Source organism: Stegodyphus dumicola, chromosome 9 (genome assembly GCF_044657685.1).
Source record: "Stegodyphus dumicola isolate Sdum_Otavi_A_Nest chromosome 9, ASM4465768v1".
NCBI classification, from domain to species: Eukaryota; Metazoa; Arthropoda; class Arachnida; order Araneae; family Eresidae; genus Stegodyphus; species Stegodyphus dumicola.
The window spans coordinates 69,888,056-69,907,688 of NC_140776.1; the positions used below are offsets into that span (position 1 = coordinate 69,888,056).

The window sequence follows — 19,633 nt, forward strand, 5'->3', positions numbered from 1 at the left end:
CAGCTTGTATATTTATCAAATGATTCCTGATTTTATTACATATGATTATTTTTCAGTTTTTTTCCTCCTTAGTGTGTGTGTGTGTGTGTGTGTTATATGATGTGAATAGGTAAGTTAATTTTTTATATCCCTGAGAAGACAAGGAAATTTGTAAATGTATAGTGTCTTTACGGCACAGATGCGCTTAAAATACCATCTATTCCAAAATCTGCTCGAGATGACAATAGGGGAAGAGGGATAGAAGACCCTCAGATTTGTATCCCTTCAAAATTGAGAAGGGGCTGTGCAAATTTCACCTTGTACAGACATTAGGATTTTTTGAAAGCAAGAAAGATGAAAAATATGCAACGCCTTCGCCGGGAATCGAATCGCGGACCCTCTCAATTACGCGCTGAGCGTGCAGACCACTACACCACGAAGGCTCGCTAAGAAATACCTTATACACTTATTGCTTGGCGCAGCACTTGTTTGTAATAAAATCTTGTCGATTAAATGGATGGGGCTGCGCCCTATTTGTACCTTATACACTCCCCCTTTTTTAAGGGCGTCATCACCTTTACACGTTCAAAAAATCGAATTTTATTATTATTATTATTATTTTGCATTTTTAGAAACTGTAAGCATTTCTGTGTCTGTTAAAAAACAAACGGTGTAACGATATTCGAGTTAGAACCTTAAAAATTATGAATTAAAGAAACCGATCTTGAGGTAAATATTGCCAGATCGAGCATTTAAATCATCACCTGACATTTGCTTACATTTGTACGCGCGGCTGCTTACGAATTTCCACTCGTAGATTGCTTTAATTTTTACTGTTAACATCATGTATATTGGTAAAATTGAGTGTGTCGCACACATTCAGAAAAGAATGGGCACTAAATTACGAAAGCAAGAAATGAAGGGGAAGAAACTTAGTAAGGGCAAAACTCTCAGTGGAAAAGGTCGCCTTACGGATGATATTATAAACCAATTAATTAAGACAATTTATTAATAAAATAATACAATAATTGACAATTTATTAAGGAAATGCTATTAGAAAACATTACAATTCTGTAATATATGCAAAAAGCAGTGGTGGCAATATTTTACCACAAACGTTCAACCGACGTGGAACCTACTCACAATTTTTGCCCAACAGGGAAGGATTCGTGGTGTACATATCAAAGAGCGAGTGCGAATCTGAGATCGTACAAACATAAAAATTCAATTCTACCACCTGTAATGGATGCTATCAAAAGATATGTTTAAAGATATTAGTATATGCCATTATTACTAAAAAGGTGTTTAGGAGGACAAACCCAGAATCCAAATGAATCGTTGAACGCCTTGATTTGGAAATTGTGTCCTAAAAATTCCGGGTGTGGTTATAATATTGTAAAGACAGCAGTAAATGAAGCAGTTATTATATACAACGAAGTTCAAGCTGGGCGATTACATACTAGGAATGAACTTGGATACCGAATTAGTGATAATGCGGTCAAGTTTACAGCAGACACTGATCAACGTCGTATTCAGTCAGCCAAAATAAAGGCAGAGATGTCTACAATAGATGCTTACAGAGAAAGAAAAGGAGCCAAACTTGTTGCAGTAACAGCTATTGAAGAACAAGTAGGTATGGTGTATGCAGCTGGGCAGTTTTAGGCCCATATCACACGGCGTTTGGCCCACCAGCGGCCGAGCGGTAAAATCTCTGAACACTGGTAGTTCGGTCCGAGGTTCGAGCCCCGCGAACGGGCTGGCTGCATGGGCGTTCTCGTGGTTTTCCCCATGTGTAACGTGCATACGAGCCAGTTTCCCTTAGAAAGTCCTCCACGAAGGCATCCCTCCCCTTAGGCAAATAGCCCTAATGTGCTTTACCGTACTCAATAAACCACCACCACCACACGGCGTTTGTTTCACACGAACAACTGTTTCGGACAAATTTTCTGCCTGGTTTGCTATTGAAATAAAGACGTGCGACTTTTTCCTTCCTTTCCAAAAAAAATTGCAAGTTGTTCGTTTTCAACAAATCAGCTATCAGCTTCGAATGCTATCAGCTTGTTTGTAATGGGTAACCAGTTTTCCCTGTGTTAACCCCAAAGCGATTTATGGTGATTGGCTGTTATGACAAAGCAGAAAAAATTTTCCAAACAGTTGTTCTTCCGAAACAAACCAACGTGTGATAGCAGCCTAACTGTGTTAGTGTTATTTGAGAGAAAATATTTTGAAACTTTAAAATCATTTTTCTAAAAATGGTGATTTTCATACTTGCGCGCATTCTTTAAAAAAAAAATGTATCGTAGCTACTGATTTTAAAATTTCAGAGTAAGTACATGATGATATTGCTGAAAAAATGCACCTACCTTTTCTTTGAAAAATTATTTATAAATATTTATATAATTTTACTTAAAATTTTTTAACGCTTTTCTGTTTTCTAAGGTCTTATTGCAATGGTGTTAATATTCTTTGATATTTCAAAATTTAAATAGGTGAAGAATCATATTTAATGATGTTTCATCACAAAATTGTAAAAATTATTATTGTAACTAGATTTGTATTACACTCAGTTTGCGCGCAGTGCTTTAGTACAAATTTTAAATTTTTGGGAAAATACAGATTGTTTTTTCTTTATAAAACAAATTCTTATACACTATTAGTAAAATAAATCAAGAAACATAATATCTATGTATAGAGATCACACACTGAAAATTTCATATCTCTATGACCATAACAATTTGACTTCTCGAAAATCAGCCAAAATTCTTACTTTTTGTGTTGCGCAAAAGTGATGACTCCCCTTAAAGGGCGACTGGGGTTTTTAGGGGACTCAATCGCCAAATCCTGGCTGTGGAGAACCATCATCCAGCCTCTTTTAGTTCGGGTGCCCCTGTAGAGACTTTACATATTTTTTTGGAAGCAGGCAAGAGGAAAAATACGCAACGCCTTCGCCGGGAATCGAACCGCGGACCTCTTAATTATGCGCTGAGCATGCAGACCACTACACTACGAAGTCTCGCTAAGAAGGCGGAAGAAATATCTTATAACCTTTCTTAAAGAAAATAATTTCTTCTCAAAAAATTTCTTACGGAATAAAAGAAAAATAAATATGAATTATTAGCTGTGTAATAAAAGAAGTAATTTTGCTTGACTTTTTTATCATTTTAGAGAAAATGTGAAAGATTCTGGAATTTGGTGAGCAGACTAAATGAAGCAAATATAAGACGTCACAGCAGATAAGAATTATTAGCAGATACGAATAACCACATTTGATACTAAGCACCGTAACAAGATACTGAAATTAAAGTAATAGTCTTATTAAATGATATTTGAGAAGAAGAATGGTTTTGCTGCAAATCGTGTATAAGATAAACAGTAGCGAAAATTTTCCCTTTCGCTTGCTTTTAAATGACATTGACAGACAATCGTTTCTTTTGTTTGTTTGCTTGTCGTGTCGTTATTAACTTACTCTTTTCCTTTTCCCATTTCTAAATTTTTCATATTAATCTATTTGCTGACACGCAGATATTTAGTTTTGGGTACTTATAAACCAATGATTACCTTGATAAAACGTCCAAAAATTTAATTTCCACATTTATTTATTACTTCACATTATAATTTAATTACTTCTTTTCCTTTCTCAATTTTTTACATCCTTTTTGCTAATAATATCATAATTTTTAAAAACATGTAAGCTACTTAAAAAAATTATGTGATACTTTCTCGAGGAAGGGTTTAAAGATCCTACAGCAGAGAGGGCTTCGCGTAGTACGAGGGCTATCCAGAAAGTAGATAACGGTTTGGAATAAAAAAATAAACAAAGTATAGGAAACAAATTTTATTATATACAGATGAAAGCCACACTCAAATACTACTTTTCTACATAGTCACCATACAAATTAAGGCATTTATCGTAGCGATGTACGAGCTTGGAAATTCCTTCGTCGAAAAATTCGGCCGCCTGCGCCTTCAACCACTTCGTTACCTCTTCTTGCCTTCCATCTTGCACAAAACTTGTGGTAACCAAGCTTTTCGCTGATGATTTCGTGCAACAAACTTCGCGAAATTTGTGGAAAACTCAAAGAAAGTTCCGTTATTGTGAAATTTCGATTTTCACGGACTTTAGCATCGACTTTTTCGAGAAGTTCGGCGGTCACTATGCTGGGTCTCCCACTTCGATCTTCGTCGTGAACATTGGTTCGGCCATTTTGAAATCTTATGACCCACTGACGCACTCCACCTTCAGTGATAATGTTGTCCCCATACACTTCACGAAGCTGCCGATAGATTTCTATCGGTTTACAGTTTTTTGCAGTCAGAAACCTTATTACTGAGCGCACCTCGCAGCTCGCGGGATTTTCAATTAACGCAGACATTTCAAACCGTCACAGTATCTGAACGGAGCACAGCACGAACCTCTCACTAGCACGGCTAGATGCAGACTGAGCTGCGCAACGCTCTGACCCCAAGATGGCCGCGCTAGCCCCTCCCCTAGCGGACACAGACGGAAACGTAATCTACTTCCTGGATGGCCCTCGTATTAGGGCCTTACAAAGTTGCTCATGAGAGTTTTACTAAAGAATTTATATTACTTCCTGCAATTATAATAATTTATTAACTATGTATATTTTTCCATGTACGAAAAAGGTATTCTGCTATTTAATACTCACTGCTCAAAGTTCTTGTCATAACACACCAGATGTCCAACTGATATTCTTCCACAGCCTATATGATGTTGAGAAACGGTTTCAGTGGCGTATAATGAAGGGTGGCCCAAAGGTCATTCTAATATTTCGAATATTCTAAATGATATTCAATAAAAATAACAACTTGTTTTGTTTGTTTACTTACTTTTGTTTCAGTAACTAATGTTTTGGTTCATGAAAACGTGCCATTGAAAAATATACTATGGCACAAAATTATATAAATTTTGAGTCCAAAAATGGACGCTACGCTTCACTCGTGAAAGAGCATACAAGGGCTGCTATGAAATATAAAACCTGCCTACTAAGTTGGGAAGACTTAGAGACAACACTAACTCAGAGCATTAGTGTTGAAATACAGACAACTAGAACTGTCAGAGTGCAACAACACAGTATAAATAGAATACGATTAAAGAGGTTTTTCCTCTCTAGAGAACATATACAAAAGATTAAAGCGACTTCAGTAGTTAATATAAAATTATTTGTCACGTGTATAAAGGCTTAATATATATTACCAACAGCGGTAATTGTTCAAATTTCTTATCAGTGTTCTGAATTGTTTTGTCCATGTATTTCATGGAATGGTTGCCAGAGCGTCAAGGAGGCTGAACTTCTTCCACCGCAATTTTGGGGAGAGAATCTCGGAGAGTGGTCCGAGGGCCTTCCACCTTTCTGCCCTACGACCAAACCACACGAGAGGACAAAGATACTATGCATTTACAAATATCCGTGCCTTCGTTTCGGGATTTGAACCCGGCCTTTCGATACCACATTAGGCTCACCTAACCACTATAACCACTATACTGTCTGGGCGGCTCTTGATTATAAAGTATACACCTTGTGTTGTATTACCCACATCCATGCCAGAATTAAATTACTCCCAAACCCAATGGACCACGTCCGCTAGTAAAGACCTGCAGTGCATGCGTTATCTGATCACGAAAGGTCTTGGATGGACGCAGATGATAATGGTATATTAAAGGTGTCTTTAACAAACTCCCACCCATTCATCCGAGAAAAAAAAAAAAAAGAAATTGCTTGGTGTAAGTTTCGATGAACGGATGATAATTTGAAAGTAGTTGTCTCCATGGTGCAGAAAACCAAAATAGATCGATTGAGAACACAATTGAGAAACATTTACACATTCCTGTGATATTTGGGGTAAGGTAGCTAAGTCCATCTGCTGAAATATAATCGCTAAAATAGCTAAAATACTTAGTTTCGATAAAAATTATTATTCATACATGTCCAAAAATGAATCTTCAGTCGCTATTTCTTCAGAAATAAAAAAAGAGCTCTTTTTTTTTTTTCTGGACATTGCACGGAAAGCTTTGACTTTGATGCAATAAACTTAAACCAAACTTCCATTCTATTCTAATCATAATTCAGGACATCTAAAAATGGAATTTAGATAAAGTTTTTCAACTTGAATATTGTCTTCGCGGCTTATCAGTAAGAAATAGATGCGAATGTATAGTACCGCATAAACGTGAACAGTTGCTGCTCTTGACAGTTTCGATTGCGCTTATGTAAGGTGAGAAATAAATTTGCTATTAATTGTGTACCAGTCTTTGAGGTATGCTATGTCCTCATTCAAGTCAATAAAATAGATTTACTAACTAAAATTCTAGAAAACGTTAGTAAAAAAAATATAGGAAAACAATAAACATTTCCGCTATATTTGAAGGGCATTTTTTAAACTTGTACAATCCGAAGAATTCCAAATTAAACTTTTTTAAGCTATCAAATTCCGATTGGAACAATGTTTGGGAAACACTGGAGATACTCCTTTTGAAAAATATAACAGATACTAAGCAAATCACACGTATAGATATTTTGTATTAATGTTCTGTTCTGCTATACCAGAAAAGTTGTATCTTCTCACTACGGTTTGCTCTACATTCATAATATTAATTGCAAAACTGTAAAATACGATTAAAGATAATAGTATTGATATTTTGTTTCTTATGAATAGTTGTTAGGAAAATACACGAAATTTAATGGAAAGACTTCTCTTTTTAAAAAAATTTATTACGTTATTACATCTGCGAATATGAAAATCAATATTCGATTCTTTTCTGTTTGTTATGGTCTAATTTTTAACTATGAAAACATAAATAATCAAAAATTTCTAGATTTATTATCGGAAAATTCGTGAGCACCATTGAGGGGAAAATGCATATTTCAGGAAAGCAGTTTCTAGAAAACTGTTTTCGTTTACAACGATGCCAACCTGATTGCTCTTTTTACCAAGTACGAAAGTTTTGTTTTGGATTTGTGACTTCTGTCAGCCTCCATATTATAGCAATTTCTCTGGAAAATCTTATACAACGCAGATCAGTACACGATGTTGCACGTGCACTACTTACAGATTGACTGAAGTACTCTTCAGGTAAGCAGAAACAATGAAAAGAAACTTATTAAAAGGTTACGAAGAACTTGCCTGCAAGCTGAAAATCAAGCTGGAGAAAGTGACGCACGCAAGCACGCAATGATGTGCTGCTGCTATTTTCAGATTATACTACTTCGGCGAAATATTCTTTTAAATTGTTTGTTATTGTGGTGAAAATGGCTGGTTGATGAAACCTGTTATAAAGCATATCACATGAAAGAGTATCATGACCTTCGATTGCGAGAGGAAAGATAATATCAGAGTTTCCGCTGAAAAAGGTATACGCTTTGAAGATTAATTTTTTACAGGGTGACCTTTACATTTGATAGCATGACAGAATTAGTAAAGTTAATTTTTCTGAACGGGTGGTTACGTTATTAATACATTGCTTACCTGGCAAAATCGAGTTTCGCAAAGTTAACTTTCTATGAAAAAAGTGTTAGGTGTAGTTCAGATTAAGAAAATATGTATAATTTAAACAAATCTAAATATTATTGCAACTAAAAGAAAAATAAAGCCGACGTAAATTGAAAGAGTTTTTATTTTTGCTTTCTGAGTCAATACATGATGCAATTATGTTTTAAAAAAGCTTATGATTTTTGCTTGGACCAATAACTGACCCATCTCTCTAAAAGTTTTACGGTAAACAGTTTTTCAGAGCGCAGAGATTTTCATTCTCTTTCATAAAGTGTGCTCTTCTTTCTTCACGTGGGTCAGTCTTCTTTGCAAAATCAGACAATTGCGCTTTAATTTAAATTTTCGATTAACTTCTTATAAGTTAAAGCACTTTGTCTTCTGCCATATCTTTGCTTTCACTGTCAGATGGTGTTATAAGATCATTAAATTCTTCATTCGTTATTTTTTTGTCGTTTTCTCGATGAATTATTTGGCTTTTCCTTCTTTCATGTCTGAAAACTCCTTCATGGCCAATTGCTTTTGTACGATTTCTTTAGCTTCATTCTATATCTTATGGAAATATTTTAATATTATTAACAACTTCTCAGAAGTGATACCAGCAAGAATTCAATTCATTCGTTCCCAAGTAAGTTTACTCATTTCAATGCAGTCATTCATGTTGAATTGCTTTAATGCCATTAGCGTGTTGTGGGTTTCATCGTCTAATACTTGAAGAAGATTAAACATGCCTGATGAAATAGACTCTGAATGTTTATATGATTCTTTGATCTATTGGTTGGAGTAAGGAAGTGGTGTAATGTGGTAAGAATAAAACTTCCGCATTTGAACGCAGTGTTGCGAGGGCTTTAGCATGGTCTCCTGGAGCATCAATGAGAATTAGGATAATTTTAAACCTCAAATTTTTCTGTTCTAAGTAATATTTGATTTCTCTAATGAATGAATTTTCAAACTATTCATTAGAAAAGGCTTTTGTTACTCAAGCTTTTTACTATTCCTTTTTTTTTTTTTTTTTTTTTTACAACGGACTACTGCTCATTTTTCCCCTCCCCCTGCAATGCAGGAGGCGTTTTAGAATGATTATTGAGGAAATACTTGCACTTGAAGTCATTACTATTTCTACAAGAAAACAAAGTGAGTCTACCATTAAAAACCTGAAACGCAGAACAAACTTTTGAACCTTTGTGATGTAATTTAGTTGCTCCATAGCAAAACTGCAACATTGGTCCGTCTCATTACATTGAAAACGTATTGCAGAATTCTTCAATGAATTTTAAAAACTGAGATCTGAATTTCTCTGCTGCGTCTTTGTCTGAAAAGCTAGGTTTTTTTCTGAAGCATTACACTGTGGAAATTAAAACGACCTTAAAATTTTCATACCAATCTTTCATTACTAGAAAATAAATTTTTCTCTGTCGACTGGCTATTTTATTTAAAACGAAAGGAAACAAATCTAAAACATAGTTTCGAAGAGCAACCCTATTTACATTTGAGCCCTTTTTCATTAATTGATCGTCGATCCAAACTATTGATATTTTTCCCGTTTTTTCCAACTACGAAATTCTTTTTGAAAGAGCATCCTTTATCGTAGTACCGTCGGAAGCTTTGATCCTAGACCGAATCTTTTCTTCATTCTGTTCTACTTTTTCTGTCCTAGCCGCAGGGATGTATTTTAGGTAATGAGGGCTCCAAATCTTCAAAGATGAAGACAATCTCTAGATCTCTAAAAATATCGCGTTAGCTGTTCAATGTGCGAACAATTCGAATTAAACTGGTGCGGGAGTAAAATCTAATAGTGCTCTAAATTGTAGTTTCAGAAGTCATGCGTAATCCAAGTTTCATGATGTTCGTACTGCGGTAGCGTCAGACTTGAGTACGACCATCGTGGTTGTGCGTACAATCGACAGGCTGATATGTAAAGATAATGTTATGCCGTTCCTTCCTCCGTGTCCAACTTTCAGCGCACCATTGCAGCTGTACAGGCTCTGGTAGAGACCGAGGTTACTATACTAGTAGAAGGCTTGCTCTTCCCGACAACAGAACGTTCACATCACTGGCTTTGATTGAGGTCTCTGGCTCAGCGTTTGCTCCAAAGCAGTGTCTTCATTTCTCCCACTTCTGTGTCAAGTGGCATTATTGAATTCGAGCGTTAGGAAGAATCTAACTTTGTCTGTCAGGCGTTCCCTTCCTCGGTTACCAACCAACCAACCTTGTCTGTCTACTGATCTTGCCAGAGCCAACGGTAATTAACACAATGAACGTTTTAGAAAAATTCCCCTCCTCTGCACATTATAATGGTCGAATGGTACACGCTGACGTAACTTGTCGTTCAACAGTTCCTAATTCTTGGTATTCCAATTATTGGATTCTTGAAATATTTGTAGGATGCCTTATTTTCATGCCAGTCGTCTTGTATGCTGGTATGATGAAGATGATTCAGTCATTCTCATCAGTTGGCTGTTATTCATCCACCTGCTGATTCCGTATTTGCATCATCGTTACTTGATTTCATTCAATACGAGGGCCGAAAAGCTCGAAAGAACAATTTTTCTCGAAAGAGCGATTTGCAATACCCATAAGCCCCAGTTCTTCTATGAAACCCAGAAACTTGCTTCAATGTGTGTGTATTTATTTTATTTTATTTAGTTTTTGAAGAGATATTCTGAAACTTTTCACGCAAAGGAACAGCTGAAAAACACCATTTCCTTGTTCAAAACAGTCTATTGTTCTCCCTTTTTATAGCGCATTATGCAGCTTTACTAGCGCACAAGATTTGCATTAGCACTATAATGCTAAGCATTTGCAGATCCAATCGAAGTCTACGTATGGTGCAAGTTTTAAACCAATAAGCGTTAAATTTTGTATGACTAGCAGTGAATTTGTCTTTTCTGTTATTCCGCTAATTACTTCCGATTCTAAACAGCGAAGCTGTGGAACGAAGCAAGTCAAAGAAATAGAGTTATTTGTCTTGTGTTTATTATATGGTCAGCCAGACAAGTAATAAATTCAGAAATTGTTTAAAAATGATTTTACTCACAATGTAACTGAATGTATTAAGTTTGTAGGGACATTAGGTCATTTCGAAGCAGGAGACATGAAAAATGAGCAATGCTCTCGCCGGGACTAGAACTTCGGACCTCTCTCTCTGCCTTCTTAGCATGCCTTCGGTTGCACCACGAAGGCATGCTAAGAAGGCGGGAGAAATACCTTATATACTCCTCCTGGGGAGTTACTACACTTACGTACGAAACTCAGTTCCATTCAGCGGAGGTGGCTTCTCGCGCTCACTCATTGTTTCCACACAGTCTGTGCAAGTGAGGTGCTTTGCGTCCTGGCAGGCACTCCGCCTCTCTCGATAATCTACACGTTTTATTATGATAAAGCTATATTAAGAAACAATATTTAGGACTTATTTAACTATGATAAAATCCCAGTTTTTGCTGACTCATTTTCTGTCTTTAATTTACATGTGATCCATTCGGCAAATCGTATTTCTATCAATTATAATATTTATGATCCTTGTTTAACGGAATACCAAATTTTTACTGATGGATCGGGTTATGAGGGCGGGGTGGGTTCGGCTTTTGTTGTATATTATTTTGATGCTGAGATCTATTACTATAAATTGGGCCTTGAAAAATATAACTCTGTTTATCAAGCCGAGCTCATCGCCGGCCTCTAAGCTCTTAAACGGATATTGAAAAGTAATTTTGCAAGAAATTCTAACTTCTATAATTTTACAGATTGCATGTCTTGTTTAAATGCACTTTATAATGCAGAAAATAATAATGGTCTGATTATCGATATTAAAGATCTTTTCCAAAAACTATCCTTATCCTTTAATATTAAGTTTGGTTGGGTTAAAGCCCATATCGGAATATACGGTAATGAGAGAGCGGATGTGCTCGCAAAAGAGGCTGCCATAGGGAGTGTTTCGGGGACGCCTTATGTTCAGGGTTAAAAAAATATAGCAACTAAAGTTATTTATTCGTTTTATTTTATGCAATGGCAGTTACAATGGAATTCTTCTAAAAGGAAAAGTCGCTGATTGAAACATTTAGAACTGATTAGGAAAAAAAATTATCTTTAATGATTTTGAAGTTAACCAGTTTCTGACCGGACATGGGCGTTTCCCGGGATACTTCGCTAGGTTTAAGATACAGAACGACGATAAATGTAAACTATGTGATCTGTTTGGTGATGCTAAGCATTTCCTCGAGGTCTGTCCTTACTTTGATGGCTTAAGAAACAATAAAAATATTGATTTTGAAAATCCCTTTTTATGCTATAGAGATTTCGCACAATTATGTAAATCTGTGATGAAATTTATTGACGGTGAGCGCTGGGCAGTGGGAATCGGTGTATGATATTTGCATTTTATTGCCATCACTAATTGGTATATTTTAATAATTTGTTGTTACCATTGTTTGTGTTTGTTATTCGCTTTTTTCTTTTTGTCTTTAGTGTATGCTCTTGTCTAAATGTTTGTATTTGTTCCTTTTCTTCACTTTTATGCTTATAATTATTATTTAAACATGATTATTCTCATTTAGATATTTTATGTTTCATTTTTTCATTTGTTGAAATGGGCATGGCCTGTCATGACCATAAGACCAACTTGTTTGGTTAGGCGGGTCGGGCTGCGCCCGCTACTGATACTGATACTGATACTCCTCCTATTAAAGGGCGACTGGGGGTTAGGGGACTCCGTCGGCAAATCCTGGTGGTTATGAATCCACCACCTTTTTTAGTTCGGGCGCTACTGTAGAGTCATTTAGAATACTTTCGATGTCAGAAAATTGAAGAAACGCGCAATGTCCTCGACCTGATTCGAACTTCGAACCTGTCGAATACGCGCCGAGTGTTTCTTATTCTTGAATTTAATGAAGAAAAGAATCCATAGCAGGTAGTGCTTTTAGGGATATGAGAGTCAATTTTCTCCAGCAAAATTCAAAACATTTTTTTTAATTTGCTGTAATATTCAAACATTTCATTTTTAAAGGTTCTTCGAAGGTTCTCAAGAGATACATGTGTGAAGTGTATGACATATTTCTATGTCTTAATTAAATTTCAAAGAATGTGGAAATGTAAATGTGAATAAGGGGAACAAATTCAGCCAACACAATGGCATACAAATTAATATTATGCCATTTGTCACAGCGGTTCTTCGTTCCACCCATTTCTAAACATGCAACACATATGTATTGATGTCTAACTGAATCAAGAGCTCTATCACAATAACAGATGCATAAAACTGCTCTGGTGGATTTATTCAATCTGAAGGACAATATTAAGCGGAAATTCACTGCAAATTGAGAAAGAAAGTTAAGAAAACAATGTTCAGGTCATGATAATGTGCATATATGATACAAAAAGTTTTAAGTAAGATTAAGATTATTAATTAAGTTTTAAGTAAGATCATAAACTTATGATCACTAATGATTTTCCTAACTTCAATCTTGACCTTTCTGTACTAAGCGTTACTCCACGAAGGCATGCTGAAAGGAGGGAGGAAATGCCTTATAAATTATTGTTTACTAGAATAAGTGATGCATATGGCGGTGATATCTGCATAGAATTATAACTGTATTTAAAAAATAAAATTATTATTAAAATTAATGAAAAACAATCAAAGTGTTGCTTTTCATGACATTTTGCGAAGTCAAATGTCTACATGCAATTTGCGAGTTATAGCTTGTTTATGATTATAAAAAGAATTTTATCTCTTATTTAAAAAGAAAGGAAAATGCTATTATAATTCGATTATATTTTTAGCAAATGATCTTGTTATTGAAGCAGTAGTAGCTAGAAATGTTGATAAATACTGCAAAAAACTGCAATGGAAGATCTCATCTCAACCATCTAAATAAGAGGCCCATCGCTTAAAGTAGAAACCATTTTTGAAAACATAAACAACGGTAGTAATAAACATCAACTATAGTCATGTTCTCTAAGTCTCAACATAATAATACTCGTCATAACACACTAGAGAAGTACAAAATTGCATGGAACAGCTAGTAATCGAGTGTAGGGGGATTTCCCTACAAGTATAAAATTTCAGTTTTTTAGATTATATAAATAAATTATTTTTTAGGTATCTTTACACTCAAAATATTCTAACTGTTGATAATGAAAGTCAGCTCACAGATTAAGTCCATGATGCCAGCGTATCGTATACTCATTTCAACGTCAATGTAGTATATGATGAAGGAATTCCAAAATATTAAGTCTGAGTACAAATCAAAACATTAATATATCTTTAATTTTGAAGAATACCATTACTTTATTTTCCCCCAGGGAAAAATATTCTGCCTGAAGTAACTTGCCATGGACGTTGTGGAATGAAAAAACCATGAACTGTAATAAAGCCACTTTGCAATGAGCAGAAATAGAATGCATAAAAATCGGACATTAACTTTGACCTTGAATGCTAATTTTACTTTCTTTTTTAAATTTTTTTGGGCGCAAATATGAAAAAAAAAAAAAAAATAACCTATGACTTGACCTTATCTGAACTTGAAGTCACTATTATTTTATACTAAGTTTTAGTTTATACTTAGTTAAGAAAGGAAGTACTTTATACTATTATACTAAGTTATATTATTTAAAAAGCCATTTAAGAGCTTAATTCTACGCATATTTCAATTCATTCTACTGTCATCCAGAAACAATATGTTGCATGTATTGCCTGATTCGGAAAGTTCTGCTGGTTTTTGATTGTGAATAGAAAAAATTATCGAGTAACAATAAAAGCACCATTTTGTATGATATTTTTTCACCGTCTCGCTTGCAACTAGGAATTTCTATTCCCAAAGAAACCTTTCTTTCTTTCTTTTTTTTAAAGAAATCATCAAGCTGTAGTTTAAAGCTTTCAAAGAAAATAATTACGGGCTGTTCAGAGTATTTTGAAGTGACCTAAATGGAGAAGAATGCGATGAGTTACTGTCAGACAAATATGGGGATTGAACAAAATAACGCTCTGTGTAAATCTTGTTGAACATTGATTCGCTGAATGCTGTCAGCTTAACTCATTTCAAATCTCAGAGAACGAGCTGGCTGAATGGAGTTTTCATGATTTTCTTCGATTTTCTATGTTTCATGTAACGTGAATATGAGCTATCTACTTTTAAAATGTCCTCCACGAATTAAATTCAATTCAAATATTTCAGTGCTCTGTTAATGCGGTCACAAACCAGTGGTAGGTCAATACAGTGATTGCTAGTAGTTCGACTCGTTCAAATCCCAACGAACAGATTGGCCGCATGAGAGTTTTCGTGGTTTTTTCTCTGTGTAATATGGGTACGAGCAAAGTCCTTTAGAAAGTCCTCCACAAAGGTATCCCCTATCTTAGGTCGATAGCCTTCATGTGTTTTGCCATAATTCAACAAATCAAATCAAACCTATTGGTGTGGTCTCAGATATATCCTGATCTAAGAACTTTGCAATAATGTACTTCGTCCCCTCTTGTCATTGCAAATTATAAGCTGCATGTTTTTTAATTGTGTAGTTTAACTGCTGCTCTGTGTTAAGTGTATGTGTTACACTACTAATAGTACCGGGAGTGATAACATACTTACTATATGTCTATGCATCTGTGTACTATTTTGTGCCAATTCTGAGCTAATAAACACATTTCTGTTTCTTTTTTGGTCATGCAAAGACCAACAAACAGTTGTTTTGAGCAACGTAACCTCAAATTTCATTGTATAATCTGGCATAAAACCAATTTCTTTCTTTTTTTGTCTTTTACTTTTCTTTAATGATACTTTGCTAATACCAGAAAAAAAAAGAGTTTTTCTAGGCTTGATTTTCTTGTTAGAATTCGTTTTTGTCATTGCTGTTTAGAAATTCACAAACTGGAAACTTTGGTTTTTCCAACTTAAAATATTCGTTTTCTTGCATTTTAGAATCTTTTAAGCATTTAATGTAGTCTTTTCGTGTGATGTAAATTTTTTGATGAGCCATTCAAGTATAAGAAGCTTATTTACAAAGATTCTATATGTAGACGTCGTTGAAGCATAGAACCTTGACTTTGAAACTAAGAAATACTGACTTGGTAAGAAATTTTTCTTGTCGAAAGTAAACTTTTTATCTGAATGAATATGAACGGTTTCCAATTTTTCTATTTAAAAAAATGTAAGAACTATTTTAATAAATTATTTGAATTTTTCAAATATTTCTAGTTTTTATTGAAAATTTTAGTCTTGGTTTATTTTAAGTAAATGCAAAATGAGTGAGAATTTTAATTGCTTAGATTTGGCATAATGTATTCGAAAATCTGTGAAACGCAATTTAGTTGAAACAAATTAAAGTAATAAATATTTCAATATTATGCGCATACATATTGAATGAACACATTAATTATCAATATAATAATAATAATAAATATAAAAATATTTTATAATACCTACGTTGCACATGCAAATAGCAACAAATGTATTTTTCTTAAAAGTCATCAGAAATCTTTGCCATTAGAGTAAAACATTTGAGTCACAATGACTGTTTTTCTAACTTACTCACTAGGCAAAGCTTTTTAATTTACATAATATTTAGTGCTTTATTTAAAAATAAAATAATTATTATTGCTGGTAAATATCAATTCATTAACCTTGTAGAGACATTAGGATTTTTTTGGAAGCAAGAGAAGCGAAAAATCAGCAACGCCTTCGCCGGGAACCGAACCGTGGACCTCTGGAATACGCGCCCAGCGTGCAGACCACCACACCACGAAGCCATGCCAATGAATGCGGGAGAAATATCTTATAACCTTAATATTGAAAAGTTAAGTATTAATTAAATTTAATATTGAGTCTTATATTAATTAGCCTTGTACTCCTTAATATTGAAAACAAAATAAGAATCTCTTCATTTGGGTGGTCGCACACATTGATTCTAAGATATAATTCACAGAACAGACTTTCAGTAGTTAAGTAGAAGATAATGTTGGTTACGTGATAACATTCAGTAAAAGTATATGAAACTTAAATTTAATATGGTTTCCGTAGTAAAATATATATATATATATATATATATATATATTAGTGAGAGAAATATTTTTCATAGCCGAAGCAGCCAAGCAAGCAAGCAAATAATAATAACAATTGTCATGAAACCATTTTACCGTCATTCTCACATGCACAAAATTACTTGAAATATCCTAGCTTAAAGTTTTGGGGATCTAATACAGAGATTGTTAAATGAAGCCCAACATGTTAAGTCAGATATCATTTACCTTAGTTAAAGATTTTTGCAGAAGACTGGGAAGCTGAAGCTTTAAACACGATTTTCAGGATCAGTTTTGCGTGTTACAGACCTTTTCGAAAAGTCTTTAGTGGATAAGCAGAACTTATTAAATGTTGAATACACTAATGATAAGCAACATGATTTAGTTTAATCAGAGTAAATTTATAAAATTTACAGTACTACAGATTCGAAAGCCAAAAGAGGCTATCGGTTACGAAATCGGATTTTCGTCGGTTCATTAGAAACGGAGTATTGCTTTTCATATTGATACCACCAAATATTATCACCCTGAATATTTTTAAAGAAATTAAACAATGAAGAAATTGCATGTATGTATGTATGTTCCTCACATTATGAAAAAAAAAAATACCTATAGTCATCAAATTTTGAGTAATGTAGTACTAAACTCGAACATGTGCACCTGGAACTCGAAGTTTGAGTTTATAATATTATTTATTTAATATTTTGTGAAACTTTAATGAATTTTCGATTAACAAACTCAGCGATTTTAAAGCGCATAGTGGCAATACTATACATATTATTTTATTATTTTTATATCAAGCGCGCGAATCTGTCTATTGGAAATTCTAAAGATATGCTGTTTTTAATTATTTTGTGATTTTGTAGTTGAATTTAATTTTAAGTGACTTACGTGCGAAGAACGGGATTGTTAATAAATAAAATGAACACATAAAAAGTTAATAATAAAAAGGCAAAAAATTTTGTTAGTCATCTTATTAAGAAAACTGAACACTGATATGATGAACTGAGAAAAGACTGATAAAAATATCAAAATGTAAGCAACATTTAATACAGTAACGAGAATTCTTACCATTTGCTGTTATGCAGGTTTTAAAAATTTTGTGATTTTGTTCTTGAACTGCAAGTAGTGTAAATGTGAAGAAATAATTAATAATAAATTTAAAAACACAAAAGAAAAAAGAGAGAGAGAGAAATTGTGTTAGCAGGAGTGAGTGGAAGAGCAGACTTGTAGACTGCGAGATCAGATAAGCTTAAGCCCTTTTGAGTGACCGTTAAAATCTGAAACTTTTTTCCTTTTTCTTCTTCTCCTTTTTTTTTTTTTTTTTTTTATTTTTTATTTTGTGTGTGTGTCGTGGAAAAAAAATAGCCTCCTTGTCAATAATATGAGATGAGAAGCTTCTGTCACTTGCAACTGCTTCTGAATTCTGATTAACAGCTGACTTGAAACAAACTTTGGAAGCACGATAATGAAAGAATAATATAAAGGCGACTTTTGTTTAGCAGAATGACGGATCTGAAATGCGAAAGAGGCAATCTGGTGAAGGTATATGCAACATAGTACAACTCAACTTAAATTTATTGCTTATGACCGAGAAGTTGAGGAAGATAAGGAATTAGTGAATTGAATACTATTCAAAGGTCAAACTAACTGGAAATTTTTTCTAAAAACTTACTGTTTGGAATTTTCATCATAGAAAATCGGAGAAGAATTTAAGTTTCGTACATTTCCATTAGTCAAGTATGTAATTTTAAGTGATTAAGGTTACCATAAGCCTGAAAGCCTAGATGTGTTTAATTTGATTTTCTCCTTAAACTATCCTTTATAATCAGTTGTTGGAGAGATAATTAGTCGTGTAATGTTTTTGAAACAACCTACATAATAAAGCTAAAGTAGATGGTACATACACAAGCATATACATACTATGTGTAGCTATAACATAATGGAAACACCAAATACTAAAAAGAGATCTTCTATAAATATGACAGAGGAAGGGTTTTGGAATGTAATATCAACTGAATTTAACTATAAATAGAAGAATATATAATATGAACAATGATCAAGTGAATATTAAACTGTTCTCCATGAAGAAATTGTGAAACGTGCATTATTTCTTGTTCTTGTGCAAAAGTTGGTATGAGATATTAATTCTTAATTCCTTTGTTCGTTAAAAAATTACAATAGATATTGATTTCTGACTTTATTCTTGAAAACAGATCAAAGAGTTTTGATGATAACGAAGACATGATATTGTATGGTTCAGGGAAGATCTTTTACAAGGTAGCCGAAAAAGTTCTTTCCTCTTGTGGTCGCAAGAACAGACATATAGCACATAACATTCAGCATTCGTTCTTAAAATAGTCTTTATCAGCATTCAGCACCCTTTACCAAAGCTCCTGCACCTGTGCAGTGCTCTAGCAAAAACACTGGGGGGGGGCTTCAACGCAAAAAAGTCCGTGAGCGAGTATAAAGATCAGCCTCGTTGTCGAAGAATTTCCCACGGAAGTGCCTGTCCTTGGTAGGGAATACGTGATAATTTGTGAGCGCTAAGACCGGCAAGCATAATATTTCCTAGCCAAGTTGTTAAATATTATCCTTAAGCGTCCTTAAATGCGGTATCACATTGTCTTGGAGATACAGAACATACTTGAGTTTAAACAACGATGGCGCTCTCTGCTGCAATGTATGTCTCTGCTGCAACTACTGCAAGTACATGCTCTCAGTAATGGTGTGGTTTAGTGGTAGCACCTCGTAATTCTCTACTTGGCGACTAGTTCACCAAATACAAAGCATGATCTTATGTGGGTGCAGAGGGGTTCTTGAGGTGGTGAAGATAAGGTTTCATAGTGACAAGAAATGTATGGTACTTTTCTGAGTGTCGTACTGAAGGATTATTTCTTCACTTGTGAGCATTTGACCAAATATGGGTGTGTTTCAACACTGAAAAAGCAACGATATACTGCCTGTCACTCACTGTTCGTTGTTGACTTTCCGACAATGTACGATCATTTTCTCAAGCTGTTCACCTCTCTATGCGGTGCAAGTAAAGTTTGACTGCATTTGAAAACTTGGGAGAATGCAGCAAGTTCACCGTGTGTTTTGTTACTTTCATGCTCTCTAGCTGCCTTCAGGTTCTTGTAATCC

At 34.4% G+C, this 19,633-nt stretch overlaps 2 protein-coding genes across 3 annotated transcripts in view; both read left to right on the plus strand.

Moving 5' to 3' along the window:
- Positions 1-19,633, plus strand: part of LOC118205619 (uncharacterized) — a 73,510-nt gene that overhangs the window by 33,486 nt on the left and 20,391 nt on the right. The gene's annotated exons all lie outside the window — the stretch shown is intronic.
- Positions 1,261-19,633, plus strand: part of LOC118205620 (clavesin-1-like) — a 61,137-nt gene continuing 42,764 nt past the window's right edge. Inside the window, exon 1 of the mRNA XM_035377911.2 lies at positions 1,261-1,608. Coding sequence (XP_035233802.1) covers positions 1,261-1,608 — 348 coding nt within the window. The remainder of the gene's footprint in view (positions 1,609-19,633) is intronic.